General features: G+C 51.7%; 3 protein-coding genes across 3 annotated transcripts; all 3 read left to right on the plus strand.

Annotated features, from left to right (window-relative positions):
- The first annotated feature begins 556 nt into the window (after positions 1 to 556).
- On the plus strand, positions 557 to 4,556 carry LOC115830416 (transmembrane protein 185A-like). The gene is made up of 3 exons (XM_030807423.1): positions 557 to 871; positions 1,497 to 1,620; positions 2,896 to 4,556. Exons 1-3 carry the CDS (start codon positions 722 to 724, stop codon positions 3,138 to 3,140), a joined length of 519 nt encoding a protein of 172 aa, XP_030663283.1. The 5' UTR covers positions 557 to 721; the 3' UTR covers positions 3,141 to 4,556.
- A 1,110-nt stretch (positions 4,557 to 5,666) lies between these two features.
- LOC100583747 (heat shock transcription factor, X-linked) lies at positions 5,667 to 8,633 on the plus strand. Its single transcript, XM_030806527.1, is given in 4 exon segments — positions 5,667 to 5,957; positions 6,437 to 7,012; positions 7,850 to 8,519; positions 8,522 to 8,633. Coding segments are annotated over 4 exon segments (1,572 nt in total). The 3' UTR covers positions 8,557 to 8,633.
- A 9,289-nt stretch (positions 8,634 to 17,922) lies between these two features.
- LOC115833298 (melanoma-associated antigen 9) lies at positions 17,923 to 18,870 on the plus strand. The gene has a single exon (XM_030807224.1). It carries the CDS (start codon positions 17,923 to 17,925, stop codon positions 18,868 to 18,870), a length of 948 nt encoding a protein of 315 aa, XP_030663084.1.
- Positions 18,871 to 23,004: the final 4,134 nt, after the last annotated feature.

Raw genomic sequence — 23,004 nt, forward strand, 5'->3', positions numbered from 1 at the left:
TCTTCTGGGCTTGTGTGTGGATGAGACAAGGTCTACCTGGTACGACAGTGCTATCCTTGGAATGCCCCCTTGTCATGGAGGCGGGGAGCCGGCAGCGCTACGTATCCAGCATCAACCTGTATCCAGCATCAACCTGCCAAGTTCACTAACTTGGTAGGGGTGAGGTTAGGGATCCTTAGGAGCCCAGGCAGCCACACTTTCTGGGGAGCCCGTTCCCATTCGTGTTGCCAAAGTACCCCCAGCAGGTTGTGGGAATGTTGCCTGTGAAGAGAGTCTGTCGTGGTGAGATCTTGTGTGTGTGCACAGGGTGACAGCTGTGTCCCGTTTCCCGGGAAGCTATGATGGCAGCAGAACCTAGGGGAGCCTGACGGAGTGTGGGAGGGTGGGCCTCTGGAACAGTAGAGGCTGCAGAGCCAGATGCAGGGCTGTCTGTCACCCAAAGGTAGAGGGACTGATAACTCACTGAGCGTGTGTGTCCCTTGGTGGCAGCAGGCCCCATAGTGAACATACCATACCTTTTCTGTCCTGAGCGATCCTCGCAGCAGTCCTAGGAGGTGGAACGGTCCTTATTCGGCTCGCGGGAGGGACCGCCTTAACTGGACAGACACAGCAAGGTGCTAAAGATGCCTTCCATCAGAGGCCAGGTTGGAAGCTCTAAAGAGACTTCTCTCGCTGTTCTCTCACCCACCCCCAGGTTGTGTGTGTCCCGCTGTGGATTCTCATGTCCTTTCTGTGCCTGGTGGTCCTCTACTACATTGTGTGGTCCGTCTTGTTCTTGCGCTCTATGGATGTGATTGCGGAGCAGCGCAGGACACATATAACCATGGCCCTGAGCTGGATGACCATCGTCGTGCCCCTTCTTACATTTGAGGTAAGCGTTCCACAGGAAGCCTCTTCAGCCCCTGAAGCTTGCGCTTCCCCTGACAGGATTCTGCACCCCTAGAAAGGCAGCCTCTGTCCCTCGAGCTCACAGTGAGTCCACTCCAGGAGAGGGGAGAGAACACAGCCGTCTCCGAGAGGGAGCTTCGGTGAAAGGAGAGCATCCTTCCTTTCTCTTGGGGGGCAGCTCATGGGGCTGGCAGGGAGAAGAGTGCACCTTTTTAGTCATGGTGCCTGTGTATGGCTCATTTCCCCTTTTGGAAAAGCAGAGTTGGATGTCAGATTTGTGTATTGGAGTCACGTGGAGAATTCTAGAATGGGAGCTGTTGACTCCTTAGAACAAACACCGGGAGGAGTTTGCCATAAAACTGCTGGCATTGGGAACTTTTCAGGCAGATAGGCTATTGCCGAGCTCTGAAGAGGGACATAAAAGCTCATTTCAAGCTTTCCCCAGGGATAGGTGGTTTCCTGCCTTTTCCTGGCGGTGCTGATGTTCCCTATTCTGGGAGCTCACGCGGGTTGGGGGGGCGGGGGGAGGAACTCCCTAATGAGGTCTGGCTTCCGCCTCTGTCCATTTTCGGTGCTGGCATCAACCGGGATTATGTCTCTTTCTTTAGATTCTGCTGGTTCACAAACTGGATGGCCACAACGCCTTCTCCTGCATCCCGATCTTTGTCCCCCTTTGGCTCTCGTTGATCACGCTGATGGCAACCACATTTGGACAGAAGGGAGGAAACCACTGTATGTACTCAGCATTTCAGAAGTCCTTGGTGTGTGTCTGGGGTGGGACTGGGGGGTGGGGGGCGGATAGAAGTCTAGGAAGGGATGAGTCCCTGAGGGTCCCAATTTAGAAGCTTGTGTGGGAAAGCGAGGGCTGAGGAAATTCTGGGACCTTCTAAGGGAAGAGCATACCGTAACTCTGGTGTTCTGGCCTGCACTGAGACTTTTCTCGCAGTGCACGCTGCCATTTGAGGTAGAACCAGACAAGGCAGGCAACCTCTCAGAGATCCCGCTCCCTCCTCTGCAAAATGGGGATCAAGACAGATTCTTCCCAGGCCCTTGAGGGTTTGATGGAAAATCCACATCTCCCACCCAAAACCTGGGATTCATCCTAGGTCTCTGTTGGCCCCTCTGGCCTCCCCGCCCCATCACCCAAGTCTTGCCTGTCTTGCCTTGCTAACACTCTATTCCCCTCTACCTGCTTGCTGAGGCAGACACTTCCAAAATGATCTCTGCAGAGGGTGCCTTCCTGGCAAGGCTGTGAGCTCCATGGCATGGAAGTCCAGAGCATTGTCCTTCCAAAAGCCAGTGGGTTTGGGGGCAGGGCCTCACTGCAGCCCAGCAGCCCAGGCTATGCTTGCTGTTTGTTCCTCTGCCCCCGCACCCCGCGAGCAGGGGGGGCCTGCACCCAGCTGACACTCCAGTAGCCTACAGAGAGGAATAGTGGGACTGGGAAAGTGGCTTTAAGGTGGCTCCATGAGTTCAGGCCCCCTGCTGGCCAGGACCCACGCATGACTGCCGCCCTCGCGGATTCTAGAGGGTGACAGAAATCTTGTTCTTGGGTGGCACTGTCATCCATGAGTTTATCCTGGCTGGAGAAGATTAGCAGAAGACACCATAGTCTACGCACCACAGATATTTTGAGACTCACTGGAGCAGTAGTTCTCAAACTTGGGCACCCAGCAGAATCCCAAAAGGGCCAGAAAAGGGGACTGCTGGAGCCCACCCTAGCCAGACTGTTTCTGGAGGTCTGGGCTGGGGCCCGAGAATGGCATCCCTAACTAGGCCCCGGGGACGCTGCCCCTGCTGGTCCGGGAACCCCACTCCGAGCACCACAGAGCTAGCATTTGCACTTCTTCCCCATTTTGGGTACTCAAGCCCCGTTCAGGCTTTGTGACTCAGGAGTCTGGATAAAGTATGTTATGACATTGTAGGAGTGAAACTTCTTGTTATGGAAAGAAAGTTAACAGGGTCAGTTGAGCCTCATGTGTGAAATAAAAAATTCTTATTTTTCAGGGTGGTTTGGTATCTGCAAAGATTTCTGTCAGTTTCTGCTTGAAATCTTCCCATTTCTACGAGAATATGGAAACATTTCCTATGATCTCCACCATGAAGATAATGAAGAAACCGAAGAGACCCCAGTTCCGGAGCCTCCTAAAATCGCACCCATGTTTCGAAAGAAGGCCAGGGTGGTCATTACCCAGAGCCCTGGGAAGTATGTGCTCCCACCTCCCAAATTAAATATCGAAATGCCAGATTAGATGCCACTTCCCGGGACAGAGCTTAAGTGGACTGGGACGCGCTCTCTCTGCCTGCCTCTGCCCCGTCGTTCACCCCGCAGACCAGAACCAGTACTGGAGCTGGGTCTCCAGGTACGTCCATCTCATGCCTTGTTTGCATCCAGCGCCTATCAGCCACTCACCACGACGGGACGCGGAAGTGGCAGGTGATGGGGGTGTGTGCCAGCAGATGCGGATGCCAGGAAGAGTATGAGAACGGGTGGGATTTCCATCTGTCTGGGAGGAGCTCCAGGTACCCCTCTTCCCCATCAGACCCACTGGGGGATGCCTGCTTGCCAGGCCCCCAGAAGGAACATCTGTCTACACGGTGCTGAAATCTCAATCAAAAGTGTTGTTTCGAAATGTATTTCTCCACAGGGCTGACCTCCTGCAGCTCCCTCAGCACTCCCAGGTCCTCAGCACTCCCAGGTCGCGGCTGGGGCAGTCAGTAGGAACTGTAACTATGTCTCTGATGCACCACGTGTTTAGACACAGCACAGTCCTTTTTTCTGTTCCTACTGTGGAAGTAGTTTCTCTTTGGGCATGCTGACAGCAGTTTTTCATAGCCTCACCGATGAGCTCTTTCTACGGGAGTGACTCCATGCCTGTATACAGAGTATTTATACAAATGTTTTAGCATCTTCATATGCGGTGTTAACCCCTAGTTCTGTACAGCATATTCTGTTCAAGTATTTTTTTACAAGCTTGTGCTGTAGCCACATGCCTTCTGCTGCAGAAGTGGATGCCCGTGGCACACCCACCCCGCCCCAGTGGGGTGCCACGCCTTCGTGGGACATTGCCACTTCTGCCCTGGAAGTCGTGCAGGTACGTAGTAGCTGCTACTGGCAGAGCAGCAACGCCAAGCAAGAGATGGTCCATGCTTTTCTGACGTTCTCAGAATAGTGGCTAGCCTAAAACCTGACAAGCGCTGCTTGAAGCCGGAACACTGGAGAATGTTGCTGAGAGCAGAAACGGCCACGCGGGTCACGACTATGCATGGGAAAGTCTCAAGCTTCCCTCCTGCCAGCAACAAGAAGGCTTTGGGGTAGGCACGATGTTTTCCTATGTGCGTGCCGTTTCTCCAAGCAGTGCAGGTTCCGCCGTGTGTCAGAGGCTGCAAGTTTAACATCCTCCTGCCTGAAAACAAATAGGTCCCTTGCTGAAAAGAGGGTAAAAAAAGAGCTTTGATCTTCTCAGCCAGGAGAAGAGTGTGGCGTTTTAACATGGGCAACTACTCGCCGGCCTACATGGGGTTAATTCAAGTCTGCTGCGAACACGACTCCGCCTCCAGCAAGCCCTGTTCTCTTTGGGGTACAGGGGAACAGGATGGTTTAGCCTTTCCTGCTCAGTGTGTAAAAAATGTAGCTAAAGCCACTATTTTTGCTCTCTTAAGCTGTTCAATAAACTGATTCCTCATTTTACACATGCATGATGTGTATCTTATTTGCTGGATGGCCCAGGAAACTGGAATGGTCCTCTCAGCCAGCCTCAGAGGAAAGAAATCTCTAGCTGGCACAGGCAGCCAAGTGAGGCTGGCGGCTGCAGGGGCACAGCCTTTAGAATGAGTCCTTCAGTGCACAGCTCCCAGGGTATAGGGGGTAGTGGGAGGAGGGAGGGGACGCCTCGCAGATGCCACTGTTGGCTGGGCTACGCTGTGCCACACTTATTACTGCTTAGGAGGCTTTCTGGAGTGTTCCTTGGGTGCTACGACAGTCTGCAGCAGACACTGTCCTTTTACCGCTCCTGCTCCTCCTTTGTTCCCCAGTGATGTCAACAGCTGAGGAGTGCTCATGCTGCAACAAAAGGCTCTGCAATTGCTGTCTAGCTCGCCCTAGCCATCTCTAGAGTTCTGCCTGAACTGAAACCCAAGTGGGGTTCGGCTCATGACTTGGGGCAATTGACCAGGAAATCCACCAGTTGCTGTGGCTGGAAGGATTTTCAGTCCTGTGGGTTGTAACCAGAGGCCACAGGTGGATTCTGCCTTAGGCTCATGAGATTTCCGACTTGCTGTTCAAGAAAATGCCTTGTGAAGTGACAACAGTAGCTATGACCCAACTGCCGGGTGCCTTGCTAGTTCCTATACGTCTCACTGGATCCTCACAGCCCTGGGAAGCAGGTGCTACTACTCTTATCCCCGGGAGGAGACGGAGGCCGAGAGAGGTTAAGTGACGTGCCCAAGTCACACAGCTCGGCAGCGGCCAGGTTGAGACACCAGCATCAGCAGTCTGTTTGCAGACCCCTCACTGTCCCCCCCTGAGCCAGTGCATCTTGGGCCCTGCGGTCAGGATGTCTCAAGCGTGGAGGCATCACCGGTTCGTGGCAGTCTCTGGAAGATCCCTGAGCTCTGTGCCCAGAATCGAGTCAGGGGAGTCTGTGCAGAGGTGGCCCTGTGTGTGGGGACAGTGTATGCCACAGACACTGCTTTGGATGGACACCTCTCCCGTGACCTCCTAGCATCCGATCCCAAAGGAACAACTGTTGCAGAGATGGACCACTAGGCACAAACCCATGTGCGTTTCTCTGGAGACACTGGCCAAGGAAAACAAGACATGCTCGAAGGCCAACAGCTGCATGCCCCACCACGATGTGACTGCAGAGACCCGGGGTGTAGAAGGGTGTCTCTGCTTGGTGGGGGGACACGTGCAGGCCGAGGAGAGGCAGGAAGAAGGCTGCCTCCGACTCCCCACTGGACTGCATGGCGACGGTGTGTGCTGGGGCAGTCAGCTAAGCCATTTGCCTAAGCGGCCGTCGGGTATCTGCGTGCTGGGGACCGACAGTGTGGGTGTGTTAGGAGGATCTGTATGGAGCACATTGCTGCCTCTGGCTAGGACAGGGTGGAAAGGGTGGCGTGGCTACAGCCTGACCCGTGGGCACTGTCCTACCCTTTATTCTGTGCTTCAAAGTGTCAGTCATGTGCTGGGGTCTGTGGGCCCATGACTCAGATGGTGAGCTCTGACCTTCCTGAGCCAGGGCTTTCCTGTAGTTCTGCCTGGCTCAGGAGCTCTAGGACAAGGGGACCGCTCCAGGTCTGCACCTAAGGTGTGGCAGGGCTCCTTGGCACTCCTGTGCACTAGTGTCATCTTTCCCATTGAAATGACTGTGAGGATCGGAATGTGCACATGCAGATGGGCAGCTACTTGTCTGCCTTGGCCCTTTATTACATAACTTGCTGGGTGTGTGGAGATGCCACCCCTCCCCCTGGCAGTCAGAGCCCCTTTATGATGTCATGGGGCTGGTTACATGACTGCCAAGGGGTGCTGCTGGCCACATTGCACTAGCAAGTTTGCCAGTTGGAGGACAAGCCATCACTGATCATGGCTCGCTGTGAAGAAAGAAATTTGAGAAGACAGGGTCACGGCTTGGAAAGGGTGCCTTTTCCTCCCCAATTGCACTCAGAGACCTACCTTCACCCAGCAGATCCTTCCCCTGCCTGGCACGACCCAGTGTCCACTGGGAGCCCTAACTTCATGCTGCTGACAGAAGAAATCGCTTTCCAACCTCTGGCCGAGGCAGCTTCGTTCAGAAGGCCGCACCCTGACGGTGACGTCCCGCCCCAGGGAGCAGATAATCTCCTCTCCCTCCCCTTTCCGCAGAAACTGTGGAGACTGGTCAGCAGCAACCAGTTTTCGTCCATCTGGTGGGATGACAGTGGGACTTGTATAGTGATCAATCAAAAACTCTTTGAAAAGGAGATTCTCAAAAGGGAGGTCGCAGACAAAGTGTTTGCCACAAATTCGATAAAGAGCTTCTTCCGCCAGCTAAACTTGCATGGCTTCCGAAAATGGCGTCAATGCACTTTCAGGACCTTCACCCGCATTTTCTCCACAAACAGGCCGGTCGCCATCTCGAATAAGGTAATGAACGACAAGCCTCTGGGGGGGTTAAGTCGGTGGGCTCTGGGGCCTGGTCGGGTGGAAGTCCCAGGACTGCCTCCTGGGAAGTGGGCGACCTCAGGCAGGGTGTGGGGCTATCACTGTGGGCTTGTGTCCCCCTCTGGGTGGAGGTGACATGAACTAAGAGTGAATGTGGGGAGAGGGCTGAGGATGGTACCAACCCCTCTCGAGTGTGTAAAATATCACAGGTGCTAAGTAGCCATATCTGCATGTCCTCCTGCCCCGGGCCAGCCATGTCGCCTGGTGGTTGCTGTGTCCCCCTGACTCCATAGCGCTTTACCGTGTGAGGTGAGCAGGCCAGGGGAGTCTGGTATTTGTACCACTGTCACCCTAGCTGGTGTCTGGAGAAGTGCTCAAGTTGAAGTGCTGAAGGGCGCCTGGTGCAGGAGGTGCAGATGCTCCTGCTGCCCTTGGTAGGTGGGCCCCTGGTGTGGAAGAGCCAGTGCCCAGGGCCTCCAGCCCAGCCGGGGTGCATTCTGTTGCCAGCCGACACTGCATGGGGGAGGCCCAGAATCTTCTTCCCTCCTGGTCTGCAACTTCAAAGACCCTTTCCGCTGGCCATGGACACCCTAATCTGCCATTTTGAGGCTTTTTCCAAGACGGAAAGGCCCGCCACAACTTGGTAAACCTTGACGATGTGAACGCGAGTCCCCAGCTTCCTTTGGGGACTGGGACCTTTTCCAGAAAGGCCTCCTGGGCCAGCAGAGTTCTCTTGCACAGGGGCGTAGATGGTTGGTAGTTGTAGTCCATCCTTGTGACTTGCAGTTTCCTTTTGTTTATTTAAACTTTGACTTACAGTTAGAGTTCTACTGCCATCCTTACTTTCAAAGAGACTCCCCTCACCTCCTCGTGAGGATGAAGCGAAGAGTGGGCGTCAAGTCTGCACCAAGACATCAGGAGGAGGACAAGCCAGAAGCTGCTGGATCCTGTCTGGCACCAGCAGACACTGAGCAACAAGATCACACATCTCCGAATGAGAATGACCAGGTCACACTGCAACACCAGGAACCGGCCGGTCCCAACACCCAAATCAGGAGTGGCTCTGCTCCACCAGCAACTCCTGTGATGGTGCCCAATCCCGCCATGGCGAGTGACAACGCTCCAGTGACCCAGCCGGCGGGCGAGTGGTCAGAGGGCAGCCAGGCTCACGTCACTCCGGTGGCCACTGTCCCTGGGCCTGCAGCACTGCCCTTCCTCTATGTCCCTGGATATCCCACTCAGATGAATTCTTACGGGCCTGTGGTGGCCCTTCCCACAGCATCCCCTAGTACCCTTGCCATGAACACCACAGGACTTCCTGCACCTGGCATGCTGCCCTTTTGCCATCCCTGGGTACCGGTGACCCTAGTGGCTGCTGGGGCTGCACAGCCTGCTGCCTCCATGGCCATGTTCCCCCATCCCCCAGCTCTGCACCACCATTGCCCCCACAGCCACTGCATGTCACGGTACATGCCAGCTAGCAATGGGCCCAGGCGTACCCAGACTGTGCAGACCAGAGCACATAGAGGTGAGCATTTGGGCAGAATACGTGCTGGTCAATAAATGTGTCAGAAAATGAGTAATTTTCTGACTGCACAAAAAAGTCTTCATGGTCTCCATCCTTTTTCTTTCTTTGCAGTCGAGTACCCCGCTCTGACATCTTTGGCTTGCATGATAGAGACTTCAGCCTAACACGCCTCCCTGGAAAAGTGCCCAGGAGGTTCTCGAGCAGGTGCTGGGTTTTAGGAAGCCCCTCAGACATCCTGCCTCTGCTCATTAAAAATTATCTGGAGCTGGCTGGGCGTGGTGGCTCATACCTGTAACCCCAGCACTTTGGGAGGCCGAGGCAGGTGGATCACAAGCTCAGGAGATGGAGACCGTCCTGGCTAACACAGAGGAACCCCGTCTGTACTAAAAATACAAAAAGTTAGCCGGGCGTGGTGGCAGGCGCCTGTAGTCCCAGCTACTCGGGAGGCTGAGGCGGGAGAATGGCGTGAACCCGGGAGGCGGAGCTTGCAGCGAGCCGAGATCGCACCACTGCACTCCAGCCTGGGTGACAGAGCAAGACTCCGTCTCAAAAAAAAAAAAAAAAAAAAAATTACCTGGAGTTGCTCGCTGAGTGCCAATTGTGCTGCTAGCATTGCCGGCCGAGGGTTCACAATGACACTGTGTTGCTGGCCATTCCTTGTCATGGTGGTGCCTTTATATAACAGGATCTTCACTTTACATACAGATGAGATCACGTCTGGCTTTGTCATTGGGTTAAAAAGTGCCCTTGATAGTTGTGGCGGTGACACATACTACCAAGGAGTCCTACAGGTTTGCAGTTTAGAGGGTGCTCATTAGCGTCTGGTGGACAGGATTTACGTTTGGCTTTTATGTCTGTACTGGATCTGGTGGGGTTTTTTACTTCCTTCCTTGATTCCCCCACTATGCCCCCACTTTTTCTTTCTTGTTTTCCTTTCGTTTCCTTTCCTTTTTTCTTTCTCTTTCTCTCTTTCTCTCTCTCTTTCCTTCCTTCCTTCCTTCCTTCCTTCCTTCCTTCCTTCCGTCTCTCTCTCTCTCTCTCCCTTTCCCTCCCTTCCTTCCTTCTCCTTCTTTCTTTTGGAGCCAAAAGTTAATTTTAAAGATGTCATGTCATGTTTTAACTTAGGAAGCAGCGTTTTTTGGTCACTTGGGGTGTTCATCTTAGAACACATGCTATCATCGACGAACCTCTTTGAATGATGAGAGGAAATAGATTCAAGTTCTTACCATAGACACAACTGGGCACAGACATCAAAAGAGCTCTGAAATCAGGGTGTGCAGAGAGCCCCAACACCCACACACCAGAACCCAGAGGTATCCCTGCCTGTGATTTTTAATTTGACAGTAGGTGGCAGAGTCCTGGGAGACGTGGGAAGAGGCCATAAGAGAATGCAGACATGGGAATGGATGAATCCAGAGTCCAGCCATGGTCTGCAGGTGGATCTCCCTGTCTCGGCCTGCTCACTTACAAATGGGTGCTCATTTACAAATCGGTGTGAATCACATTTCATCATTTGTGAGCTCCTTAGTTTCCAAGAAGTACAATTTTCTCATGTGTTTCTTGGACTTTATACATATGCCTCCAGAGTTTGAATCATGCAAAGATGCTGCCACTTAAAAACCTCTTTCCTACAAACTTATACCCCTCTGAGCCTGGTTTTCCTGTGAATCTCAGCCGGGCACGGTGGCTCACGCCTGTCATCCCAGCACTTTGGGAGACTGAGGCAGGTGAATCATGAGGTCAGGAGTTCAAGACCAGCCTGGCCAAGACGGTGAAATCCTGTCTCTACTAAAAATACAAAAATTAGCCGGGCACGTTTGCAGGCACCTGTAATCCCAGCTACTCGGGAGGCTGAGGCAGGAGAATCACTTGAACTCAGGGGGTAGAGATTGCAGTGAGTCGAGATGACGCCACTGCACTCCAGGCTGGGGGACAGAGTGAGGCTCCATCTCCAAAAAAAAAAAAAAAAAAAATACTGTTAGAAGAATGGAAAAAACGATATAGATGGAGAGAAAATATTAGTAATCTGATGTCTGATAAAGAACTCATATGCTGAATAAACACCAAACTTTTAACATTCAACCTTTGAAAACAAAGAATCCAACTAAAGATGTAAATGATTTGAAGACATTCACCAATGAAGACACGCAGAAATACACATACATTCACCAATGAAGATACACACATGAAAAGATGATCACCATAATTATTCACTAATAATGCAAATGTCAACAGCACTAAGATTCCTCTACCCACCTAGTACAATGGATAGAATTCAAATACCTGAGAATATCAAATTCTGGAGAGGATGTGGAATTCTCATTCATAGCTGGTAGACAAGAAAAATGTTTCATTCACTCTAGAAGGCCTTTTGGGCCTTTCTTATGTAGTAAAACATAGACTTACCTTTAGATCCATCAGTCGTACTCCTAGGTTTTACCTAAGTGAATTGGAAACTTTGGTTCTCACATGGAAGATCGTGTACACGAATGTATATAGTAGTTTATTCATAATCACCAACCAAGATGTCCTTGAAGAGGTGAATGGATAAAACCAATGGTACTTCCACAAACTGAAAGTGTATTCAAAGTTCAATCCATCCTCAAATATTCCAGGACAGGAAATTTTGGAGGCCAGTTCAGCCAAGTGGCAAGGGAAAATGAATCACCATCTTATCTCAACTCTTCCAATGCATCCAAAATGGGCAATTGTTTAACTCATTCTCCCAGGCTCGCTCTCCTAGATTCATAAACGAATGAAGGCACCCGAGCACTCATGAAAAGAATTTGTGAGGCAAGTGTTCATACATATCACAGCAAATGTCATAAACAGATAATCACACATCCAACACAACAGTGGATTAAACGAACAAGCCGCCTGTATGCATGGAATAAAAATACGATTAAATGTTAGAAAAAAATTCAATTCTAATTCCCTGCATACAAGATAGACTAGAAAAAAACATTCAGTCATGGCAATGGGTACAGGCAAAGGCTCTGAAATGAATTCTATGTAAGTACAAATTAACAATGTTTAGCAAACTAACATTAAAAGGAACTTCCATTTCCTCAAATCGGCAGCAAGCATACATAAATGTGAAATGTCAGAAGCTCTGCCATTCACGGCAGTGACAAGTCGTTGACCTATGCTGTCACCACTACCACCTACATCTGCAGTGAATATGAAAATGAAAAAGAGACAGAGCTATGGATGTCAAAATATAAATGAGATATGAAGACTGCTAAGAAATAGTATTTGTTAACTATATGATTATCTACATAGAAAATTCAAAGGAATAGACACATTGAATATTCAAATGAATAAAAGACTTCAGAAAACATCATATAGAAGGTCATTACAGCAAAATCATGAGCCTTGCCACACAAAAGCAACTTAGTGCATAAAATAGAAAATAGAAAATATACCATTCACAGCAGCATTAAAATCCAAAATGGAAGTAAGAAGAGCCTAACAAGACCTTCATGGAAGCAACTGTGCAAAGTTGCTGATAGACTCAGGAAATAATCTCAAGTAAATGGATCTGTATACCATATTCCTTGATGGGGAACAGAATATGGCAAAGATGTAAATGCTACTTAAATTAAATACAGAGTGAGTGCCTTAACTGTCATTGCCAAAGTGACAACCAAGCTCAGGTTGCTGTGCTCTGCTCCCCAGATCAACCCCGGAAAAATATAGAAGGGAAAAGATTAAAAAAAAAAAACATCAAAACAGAGAAAGCCCTGGGGATGACTGAAGACTGTGCTAAACTAGTACTTGTGTTTTGGGTCCAGGGAGCAGCAGGGAAATCAAGCAGGTCTGTACCCTGCATAGATGGCAGATTACAGGATGGATAGGAGAAAGTGTTTAACATTCCACCCCACATCGTTGCTCAATCTGAGGCAGCGCCACAGAATCTGATGCCAGTAGCCCTGGGGTAATATCACGACACCAGGAAATTTGAGGTGATTGAGACACTATGGCTCCAGAGTTCTGCTAACAACCACCTGAAACAAACTTAGTAGGAGAAGACCAGCCTTCCAAAAAATTATTATTTTAATGGAATATAAAGAATGAACTAGGAATAGAATAGTAAGTATGTGTGAAGGCCACATACTATGAGTAGATATTAATAAAATATGTGTGCATATATATAGTATAAAGTCTACAAATACAAACGAATATGTATCTAAAGATATATACATGTAAGTATATATAATTATACATATATGATATAAAGATATATATGCATGTATATATACATATAAGCATAAATGTACATAATGTCTAAAACAGGTATGTATATAAACGTAGATATAAACAAAATGTACATATACTATATCTAATGTACACATACAATGTAAAATTTATTACCATATGAATGAGGATTAAAATATGAAAATCACTAATCTGGACTCTGCTGTGTTCGATACCTTCAAAACACATGGCTTCTCCAAATCTCTTGCTGCTGCTCAGCCTCTTCCGTGTAAAAAATAAATCTTTTAGGACAAAAGGTTTGCAAAGTCTAGCTCTGGCTGGGGAGGAGCCCCCATGGGAAGGTGTGCATCTTCTCTCAGAGGTCCTACAATCACAGGTGCTGCAGCGCCCCAGGGAGCATCTAGCCTTGGACCCGCAGCCATTCTCTGCAACGCGTGCAGCTGGACAAATGCTCAAAGGTGACATAAACGGATCATCTCCCACCCATCACTTCCTCGAAGAGCCAGGAGCCAGGAGGAGAACCCTCCTGAGTAGAGACTGAAGGTCCACCCTCCCCACATAGAGGGGCCACAGAATCCAGCTCAGCCCTTCCTGTCAGCCCTGGAAGACCCTGGCAATGTTGTCACCCCGACCACACCCTTCCCCTCACTGCCACCTCATGCGACTGGGAGTCAGAGACTTGGTCCGCAAGGAGCACACTCAATCGGCAGAAAATGGGGATCCAGGCCCAGGTATCAAGGTCAGGACCCCCTGAGGGATGACTGAGGGCCCCTATCCCCATCCCCCCCCTTACTCCACCAGAACCCGGTTCAGCCCCTACTGTCAACCCAGGGAAGCCCCAGGCTTAGAGGCCGGATGTGACGTCACTGACGTGCGCACTGGGGGTCAGAGAGAAGGGAGAGGCCTCCTTCTGAGGGGCGGCTTCATACCGGTGGAGGGAAGCGGGCCCAGGCTCTGTGAGGAGTCAAGGTGAGGTGCTGAGGGAAGACTGAGAATGCCCCCGCCCCAGATAGAGGACCCGAAAGAACCAAGTGCCTTCTCTGCTCCCAGCCCTGGACCAGCCGGGGGCTGATCTGGGGCTGACTTGTGAGGCTGGGCCGACCTCCTCCCTCCGCCGCTCAAGCTGCTGGGCACTCTGGAGTGAGAGCTTGGTGTGACCAGGGCAGGGCTGGTTAGGAGAGGGCAGGGCCCAGGCTCTGCCGGGCATCAAGGTCAGGACCCTGAGGGAGGGCTGCCCCCCCGCCTCCACACCGAACCATGACCTACAGCCCCAGGTTCCCCAGCCCCATCCTCAGCCCCACTCTACACCCCACCCCACCCCACCCCACCCTAAAGTCCACCCCACCCCCAACTCTCCCGCGGCAGAATCTGGTTCCACCTCTGTTGTCAACCCAGGGAAGCCCCAGGTGCCCGGATGTAAGGCCAGTGAGTTGCACGCTGGGTGTCAGAGGGTAGCGGGGGTCTCGCTGTGAGGGGTGGGTCGATATCAGCCGAGGGAAGCGGGCCCAGGCTCTGTGAGGAGGCAAGGTGAGACCCTGAGAGAGGACTCAAGAACACCCACCCCGGATAGAGGACCCCAAATAATACAGCGCGGCCCCTGTGCCAGCCCTGGACAACCTGACCTGGCGGAGTCGGGCTTATCAGGCTGGGCCCAGGCTCTGACTGGCATCAAGTTCAGAACCCTGAGGGAGGGCTGAACGCCTCCACACCCCTAACCCAGCCACCACCACCATGACCTACAGTCTCAGGTTCCCCACCTCCATCCTCACCCCCCCACTCCACCCCACCCCCAAGTCTTCCGTGGCAGAATCCGGTTCGGCCCCTGCTGTCAACCCAGGGAAGCTCCGGGTTCCCAGATGTAAGGCCTCTGACTTGCGCACTGGGGGTCAGAGAGTAGCAAGGGCTTGGTTCTGAGTGGTGGCTGAAGATCGGCAGAGGGAAGCGGGCCCAGGCTCTGTGGGGAGGCAAGGTGAGACGCTGAGGGAGGACTGAGGACGCCCCCACCCCAGATAGAGGGCCCCAAATAATCCAGCACCACCCCTGCTGCCAGCCCTGGACCACCCGGGGGCGGACTTCTCGGGCTGGGCCACCCTTCGCCACCCCACCGCTTAAGCCCCAGGGGACTCTGGGTCAGAGCTTGGTGTGACCAGGGCAGGACTGGTTGGGAGAGGGCAGGGGCCAGGCTCTGCCAGGCATCAGGGCCAGGACCCTGAGGGAGGGCTGAGGCCCCACAGAGGGAGTCACTGCCCCTGCAGTCAACCCTGGGAAGTTCCGGGCATGGCGGTCAGGAAAGCGGATCCTGATATCTGCATCGGGGGCTGACGGAGGGAAGGGGCTTGGTATCGTTAGCATGGCCGCGGGAGAATAGAGGGAGGGCCCAGGTCCTGCTGGGAGACAAGGAAGGCCTGAGGGGACCCAGTACCCCAGGACAAGGGGCCCACCCGGCCGCTATCTGAGACCGAGGCCCCTCCTCATTCAGCCTCGGGAATCCGACAGATAGAGACTCAGGTCCACAGAGGGGTGGGGCCCAGCCCTCTAGGAGACCAGGGAAGGAACAAGACGGAGGACAGAGGGGACCCTGGAGTCCAGCTCAGTGGGGATCTTGGCCTGGGTGATCCCGGGCACGGTGGCCACATGTGGTGCATTGTGGCTGGTGGGATCGGGTGTCAATGGGGACAGGGCTGTGGTACGAGGAGTGGGGCCTCAGGTGAGCAGAAGGAGGAGTCCCAGAGGCCTGAGGAAGGATTCACCAGACCTCTCATCCCAGACCTAGGAAACCTGCCCCTGCTGTCAGTCTTGGGAGGCCCCAGGCAGGACTGTGAGGAAGGGAAGTGCCCTGTCCACCCCCAACACACACTTTCTCAAAGAGGGTCTAAGGGAGAAATTGGCCTTGGTCTGCAAGACTCATCTCTGGTTCAGCAAAATGGAAGGGGCCAGATTCTGTGAGAAGCAAATATGAATACCTAGAAGACACCGAGACCGACGAGGCCCCCTGAAACCTGCTCTTTTGGTCAGCCTTGGGTATCTCATGCATGAGTGACCATGAGGTGCCCCCTCACTTCTGCCTCCCAGGTCTCGGGGAGGTGGGGGCCTTGGTCCGAGGGGTTTCCTCAGCTCAGCAGAGGGAGCCACACCTGGTCAGCACAGGGTGGAATCCAGGGTCTTCCAGGAGTGACGGGGAGGAAGTTTGGTGAGGACTGAAGGTAAGAAGGTACCTCCACGCTCTCAGAAAAGAAAGGACCTCACAGACACTGGTGTCACCTGTTCTCAGCCCCAGGTGGCCCCAGGCAGGAATGGCATGAGGCATGGTCTCATTTCTCCCATCGTGACTGGGGGTGAGAGGTCTCAGGGAGGTGAGTACCTTGATCCCAGAGGGCACTGAAAGATTCAACAGAGGGCTCCACACCTGGTCAGTAGAAGGAGGACTCCCAGGATCAGCAGGACCCGAGGTTTGCCCCGTTCATGAGGAATGGAGGTACCCCCAACCCAGAAAGAAGCCACCCCACAGAGTCTAGGTGAACTCTGTTCTTAGATGTGGGGGCCGGGGGGCGCTGATCAGGGATGGTGCTAAGTGGCTCACATGTGCCACGGCAGGAAGTTGAGGAGCCCTCAGGGGGATGAGGCATTGGTGTCAAGTGAGATGTCTGCTCATCTCAAGGGTTTGAGGGTCGAGTAAGTAGAAGCCCCAGCAGAAGTAAAGATGAATAACCCACAGGAGGACTTTGGAACACCCACCTCATACCTGAAGGATTCAGCTGGTGGGGTCAGCCGTGGACACCCCACGCAGGGGTGACAGATGTGGGGCCTCCTCACCTCTGTTTCTGGATCTCAGGGAGGTGAGGACTTTGTTCTCAGAGGGTGTGTGGACAAAACAGGGAGGCACTGTGTTCAACAGACACAGTGGTCCCAGGATTGGAGAGCAGTCCAGGTGAGGAACCTAAGGGAGGATTGAGGGTACCTCCAGGCCAGAGAAACTCTCAGATCAAGAGAGTTTGCCCTGCCCCTACTGTCACCCCAGAGAACCCGGGCAGGACTGTCTGCTGAGGTCCCTCCTTTATCCTGGGATCATTGGTGTCAGGGAGGGCTGGCCTTGGTCTGAGGGGGCTGCACTCAAGTCAGCAGAGGGAGGGTCCCAGGCCCTGCCAGGAGTCCAGGTGCAGACTGAGGGGACCCCACTCACCAAACACAGAGGACCTAGCCCCACCCTGCCCCTTCTGTCAGCTGAGGGAAGCCGCTGGGTGGATGGACTCCCCTCACTTCCTCTTCAGGTGTCTCCTGGAGATAGGGCCTCAGGTCAACAGGGGGAGGGTTCCAGACCCTGCAGGCATCAAGATGAGGACCGGGCAGTATCCTCACCCTAGGACACATGGACCCCATTGAATTTGGACATCTCTTACTGTACTTCCGAGGAAACCCTGGGCAGGTGTGGGCAGATGTTGGTTGGGGCATGTCCTTCTGTTCCATATCAGGGATGTGAGCTCTTGATCTGAGAGATTCTCAGGCAAGTAGAGGAGTGGAGTCCAGTCCCTGCCAGGAGAAAGGTGAGGGCCCTGATTGAGCGCAGAGGGGACCATCTGCCCCAAAAGTGTGTAGAACTCAAGAGTGTCCTGCCCGCCCTCTTGACAGCACTGAGGGACCAGGGCTCTACCTGCAGTCTGCAGCCTAAGGGCCCCTCGATTCCTCTTCCGGGAGCTCCAGGAAGCAGTCAGGCCTTGGTCTGAGACAGTGTCCTCAGGTCACAGAGCAGAGGAGGCCCAGGCAGTGTCAGCAGTGAAGGTGAAGTGTTCACCCTGAATGTGCACCAAGGGCCCCACCTGCCCCAGCACACATGGGACCCCATAGCACCTGGCCCCATTCACCCTACTGTCACTCATAGAGCCTTGATCTCTGCAGGCTAGCTGCACGCTGAGTAGCCCTCTCACTTCCTCCTTCAGGTTCTCAGGGGACAGGCTGACCAGGAGGACAGGAGCCCCAAGAGGCCCCAGAGCAGCACTGAAGAAGACCTGTAAGTCAGCCTTTGTTAGAACCTCCAAAGTTCGGTTCTCAGCTGAAGTCTCTCACACACTCCTTCTCTCCCCAGGCCTGTGGGTTCTCCATCACCCAGCTCCTGCCCACGCTCCTGACTGCTGCCTTGACCAGAGTCATCATGTCTCTTGAGCAGAGGAGTCTGCCCTGCAAGCCTGATGAAGACCTTGAAGCCCAAGGAGAGGACTTGGGCCTGATGGGTGCACAGGATCCCACAGGCGAGGAGCAGGAGGCTACCTCCTCCTCTGACAAGGAGGAGGAGGAGATGTCTGCTGTTGGGTCATCAAGTCCTCCCCAGAGTCCTCAGGGAGGCGCTTCCTCCTCCACTTCCGTCTACTACGCTTTATGGAGCCAATTCGATGAGGGCTCCAGCAGTCAAGAAGAGGAAGGGCCAAGCACCTCGGTCGACCCAGCTCACCTGGATTTCATGTTCCAAGAAACACTGAAATTGAAGGTGGCTGAGTTGGTTCGTTTCCTGCTCCACAAATATCGAGTCAAGGAGCCGGTCACAAAGGCAGAAATGCTGGAGAGAGTCATCAAAAATTACAAGCACTACTTTCCTGTGATCTTCGGCAAAGCCTCCGAGTTCATGCAGCTGATCTTTGGCACTGATGTGAAGGAGGTGGACCCCGCTGGCCACTCCTACATCGTTGTCACTGCTCTTGGCCTCTCGTGTGATAGCATGCTGGGTGATGGTCATAGCATGCCCAAGGCCGCCCTCCTGATCATTATCCTGGGTGTGATCTTAACCGAAGACAACTGCGCCCCTGAAGAGGTTATCTGGGAAGCGTTGAGTGTGATGGGGGTGTATGTTGGGACGGAGCACATTTTCTATGGGGAGCCCAGGAAGCTGCTCACCCAAGATTGGGTGCAGGAAAACTACCTGGAGTACCGGCAGGTGCCCGGCAGTGATCCTGCGCACTACGAGTTCCTGTGGGGTTCAAAGGCCCATGCTGAAACCAGCTATGAGAAGATCATAAATTATTTGGTCATGGTCAACGCAAGAGAGCCCATTTGCTACCCATCCCTTTATGAAGAGGCTTTGGGAGAGGAGCAAGAGGGAGTCTGAGCACCAGCTGCAGCCAGGGCCGATGTTTGTGGGGTCAGGGCCCCATCCAGCAGCTACCCTGCCCCATGTGACATGAGGCCCATTCTTCACTGTGTTTGAAGAGAGCAATCAGCGTTCTCAGTGGCAATGGGTGGAAGTGAGCATACTGTATGTCATCTCTGGGTTCCTTGTTTATTGGGTGATTTGGAGATTTATCCTTGCTCCCTTTTGGAATTGTTCAAATGTTCTTTTAATGGTCAGTTTAATGAACTTCACCATCGAAGTTAATGAATGACAGTAGTCACACATATTGCTGTTTATGTTATTTAGGAGTAAGATTCTTGCTTTTGATTCACATGGGGAAATCCCTGTTATTTTGTGAATTGGGACAAGATAACATAGCAGAGGAATTCATAATTTTTTTGAAACTTGAACTTAGCAGCAAAATAGAGCTCATAAAGAAATAATGAAATGAAAATGTAGTTAATTCTTGCCTTATACCTCTTTCTCTCCCCTGTAAAATTAAAATATATACATGTATACCTGGATTTGCTTGGCTTCTTTGAGAATGTAAGAGAAATAAAAATTGAAAGAATAATTTTTCCTGTTCACTGGCTCATTTTTTCTTCAAACACTCACTGAGCACCTGTTATTCGGAACACCCTGGGTTAGTAGTAGAGATGCTAGCTAAGCCAGACCCACCCCTTTACCACAGGGTGGTAAGTCTAGGAGCTACAATCCTAAAATTAAGGTGGTGCCATGTCCTCTAAGAACTAGAGGAAAATAAAACATGGGTGAGGGTTTGGGGCTCTAGATGACAGCGGTCGAGTGTATATGCCCTGAGCCAGGGCCTTTTGTGCTTTGGGAAGCTGCAGTTCCTTCTGGGGGAGGTAATTCTATTGAAGCTGGGTGGTGCCAGAGCCAGATTCTTAGGGGATGAGAGAAAGGCCTGGAATGGACAACTGCTCAGCAGTTCCTTTTGGATAATGGATGAACAGAGAAGAGTCTCCACCTGGGGCAGGAATAGAAGGAAATTGTCCCGCGCTCCTGTCTCGGTGCGGTTGAGCACAGTGCAGGGCCTGGGTGATGGATACCTGTCATCTGCAAGGGCTTCCTGCAAGATGAGGGTGAATCTCCCAGAAGGGAAGCCCAGAAGTCATTGGCCAGGTGCTTTTCTGCCTGTCTGGGAGAGCCAGAGTTGACCGTATTTAAAAGGCATTCTAATCAAGTTATCTCAGGTGGGATTTGACCAATTGTAAGCAAAGGCTAGATTTTGAGTGTTAACAAAATAAGTGAAAACAGTGTCTTGGATCAAAAAGCAGGTGGGAGAGAGGAAAGGAGTTGATCCTCGATTCAAATTCTAGGAGCTTTGAGCTGCATTCAGCTGCGCAAGACTCCAGCACACCCAAATTTTGAAGTACATTCGCTAAGAGGAAATACTTAATTTTCTTGACGAAACTTCCTGTTTGGGCTGATTATCCCATGTCCTATTGAGCTGTATATTCTCTGGTAAGTCTTGGAGAACAACAACATTTATGAAATCCCAGAGTGCTAGGGTCTAGGGTCAAATAGTATTAGATATGACAGCCATCCACCATTCCTTAAACTTCTTTCTTAATGCCAGGCCCTGAGCCAGATGCTTCACTTACACTGCACACACTCTAACCGTCCTAGTGGAAGGGCCTCATCATACCTGCTTCACAGATGAAGAACCAGAGGCTCACAGAACTTGGGTATTTCCCAGGATCAGGTGGCTAGTAAGGAACAGAGCTGGAGCCGGATCCCTGATCTGAATTCCTCTAGAGCCCATGCTGCTCCCACTCCCCTGAGCCGGAGGCAGACCTCCTCACTGGTACTTCATTTCTCTTCTCAGCAATGCATCATGTCTCTCAAGTAACAAAAAGAAGGACCCTGAGGCCAAGGTACTAAATGCAGGCCTAAAGAAGGTGACAATGAGCATCAAATACAATTTGGGGATGGCATGCAGTGGGTCCCCTGGGAACTGTCTGCTGGGTGCTGTCTGTTGAACGCCTACTATGAAACAGGTTGTAGGAGTGCCTACAAATGCTCATCCACATCTTTTATCTTCTCTTTCCTGGGCACAAGGGACGAATACATAATCAGCACTTCTGTCTGGCACCAGCATGTTCCCGTGTCACAGTGTCCTTCCCCGGTCACTATCGTGTTTCCTCCCTTCTGACTCTGCGACCTGACCTACTGCTTGCTCTTTACTGTTGCCTCCCCTGGAGGCTGGGCAGACCCACCTGCCCTTCCCGCAACATGGAGCATTCCTGGCCCTTGAAGGAGTCCCCTGGTTCTCGCACGGCTCGCCCTCAGTCCAGTCCCACAGCCGCAACCATTCTGGACGGTGACTTTAGACACTTGGTCCTCCCTCCCTGGGAGAATTCTACTCTGTGTATTCCCAGTGGGCTGTAAGAAGAGTCCAATTTGACCCATAAGCTCCTGGTTGGGTTACAGCCCCGAAGATTGAGAGAGTGTTTTCGCAGTCAGTTGCATATTTGCAGTAGCATTTTACTGAGTTTGTTATCTGAAGCTGGGGACAGAACACGCAAACAGATGGATGGTGCTCAGAAATTCCCCTCCTAAGAGGTAGAAGAGGAGCAGCCATTTCATGAAGCTGAATTCTTACAAACCCTGGGCTCCTCCCAGGAGGTGAAAAATGGTTTCATGGCGGACATGCCAGCTGGAGTTTCAGAAGAATAATTAACCAGCCTTTCACTGCTTCCTATCTGGCATCTGTCCCCAGGAACATGCCGGCTTTCAGCGTGACTAGTGGCACCTATACAGGTGTTCAGGTAAGAACAGTCATATGGAGGGTAGCAGAGATGATGGGTAAGATTCTGCCCCTGCATCAGATCGAAAGAGGAAATCCTCAGCTTCCTGAGATGATAGATGGTGCTGCAAAGGGAAGTGCAGAAAATGCTATGGAGTGAAGAAGGTGAACTCTCCATGCTGACCTTACAGGATCCTCTTCAAATTAGATGGGTTAATGCAGCGATCCCCACCCTTCCTGGCACGAGGGACCGGTTTCTGGAAGACAATTTTTCCATGAGCACAGGTTGGGGGTGGGGCATTGTTTCCAGATGATTCAAGCACATTACATTTATTGCGCACTTTATTTCTATTATTATTGCATACTCACCATCAGGTAGAATCAGTGGGAGCCCTGAGCTTGTTTTCCTGCAAATAGATGGTCCCATCTGGGGGTGATGGGAGACAGTAACAGATCATCAAGCATTAGACTCTCATCAGGAGCACGCAACCTAGACCCCTCACGTGCGCAGTTCACAGTGGGGTTCCTGCTCCTAGGAGAATCTAATGTCGCCACTGAACTGACAGGAGGTGGACTTCAGCTTCACTTGCTTGCCCAACCACTCACTTCCTGCTGTGCAGCCCAGTTCCTGTCCATGGCCGGGGGTGTTGGGGACCCCTGGGTTAATACGTTTGAAAGCATCTGTAACATAGCAGACACGTTGAGCATTTCAAGGCAAATCTGGTCTTCTCAGAAACTTCTCTAAGAAACAAACATTGTTGTTGTCACAACAGTTTAAAGTTGCTGTAAAATGTCCTCTACTTCTAGCTGTGTTCAAAGCTGTTGCTTCTCCAAAACCACGTTTTCTGGGGTTTTGTTTTGTGAGACAGAGTCTCACTCTGTTGCCCAAGCTGGAGTGTAGTGGCAAGATCACAGCTCACTGCAATCCCTGCCTCCCAGGCTCAAGCCATTTTCGTACCTCAGCCTCCCAAATAGCTGGAATTACAGGCATGCACCGCACACCTGGCTAATTTTTGTATTTTTGGTACAGACAGGGTTTCACCATCTTGGCCATGCTGGTCTTGAACTCCTGGCCTCAATAGATCTGCCTGCTTCTGCCTCAAAAAGTACTGGGATTACAGGCTTGAACCACCACACCTGGCCCAAACCCAGGTGTTTTAAATTTCTCAGATTGACTTTGGGCCTTTCAGCTTGTCTGATCTAATTAAAGATCTAACTTTTGATTCCATCAGTATTATTTATTGTTTTTCTAAAATTTCTGAAATCTCAATTTCATTAATTTTTCTCTTCTTGTCTATATTATCCCCATCGTTTTGCTCACCTTAGGTTTAAGTTCCTTTTTCTTTTCTAGTTATTTAAGA

This window comes from Nomascus leucogenys, chromosome X, assembly GCF_006542625.1.
Source record: "Nomascus leucogenys isolate Asia chromosome X, Asia_NLE_v1, whole genome shotgun sequence".
Lineage (NCBI taxonomy): Eukaryota > Metazoa > Chordata > Mammalia > Primates > Hylobatidae > Nomascus > Nomascus leucogenys.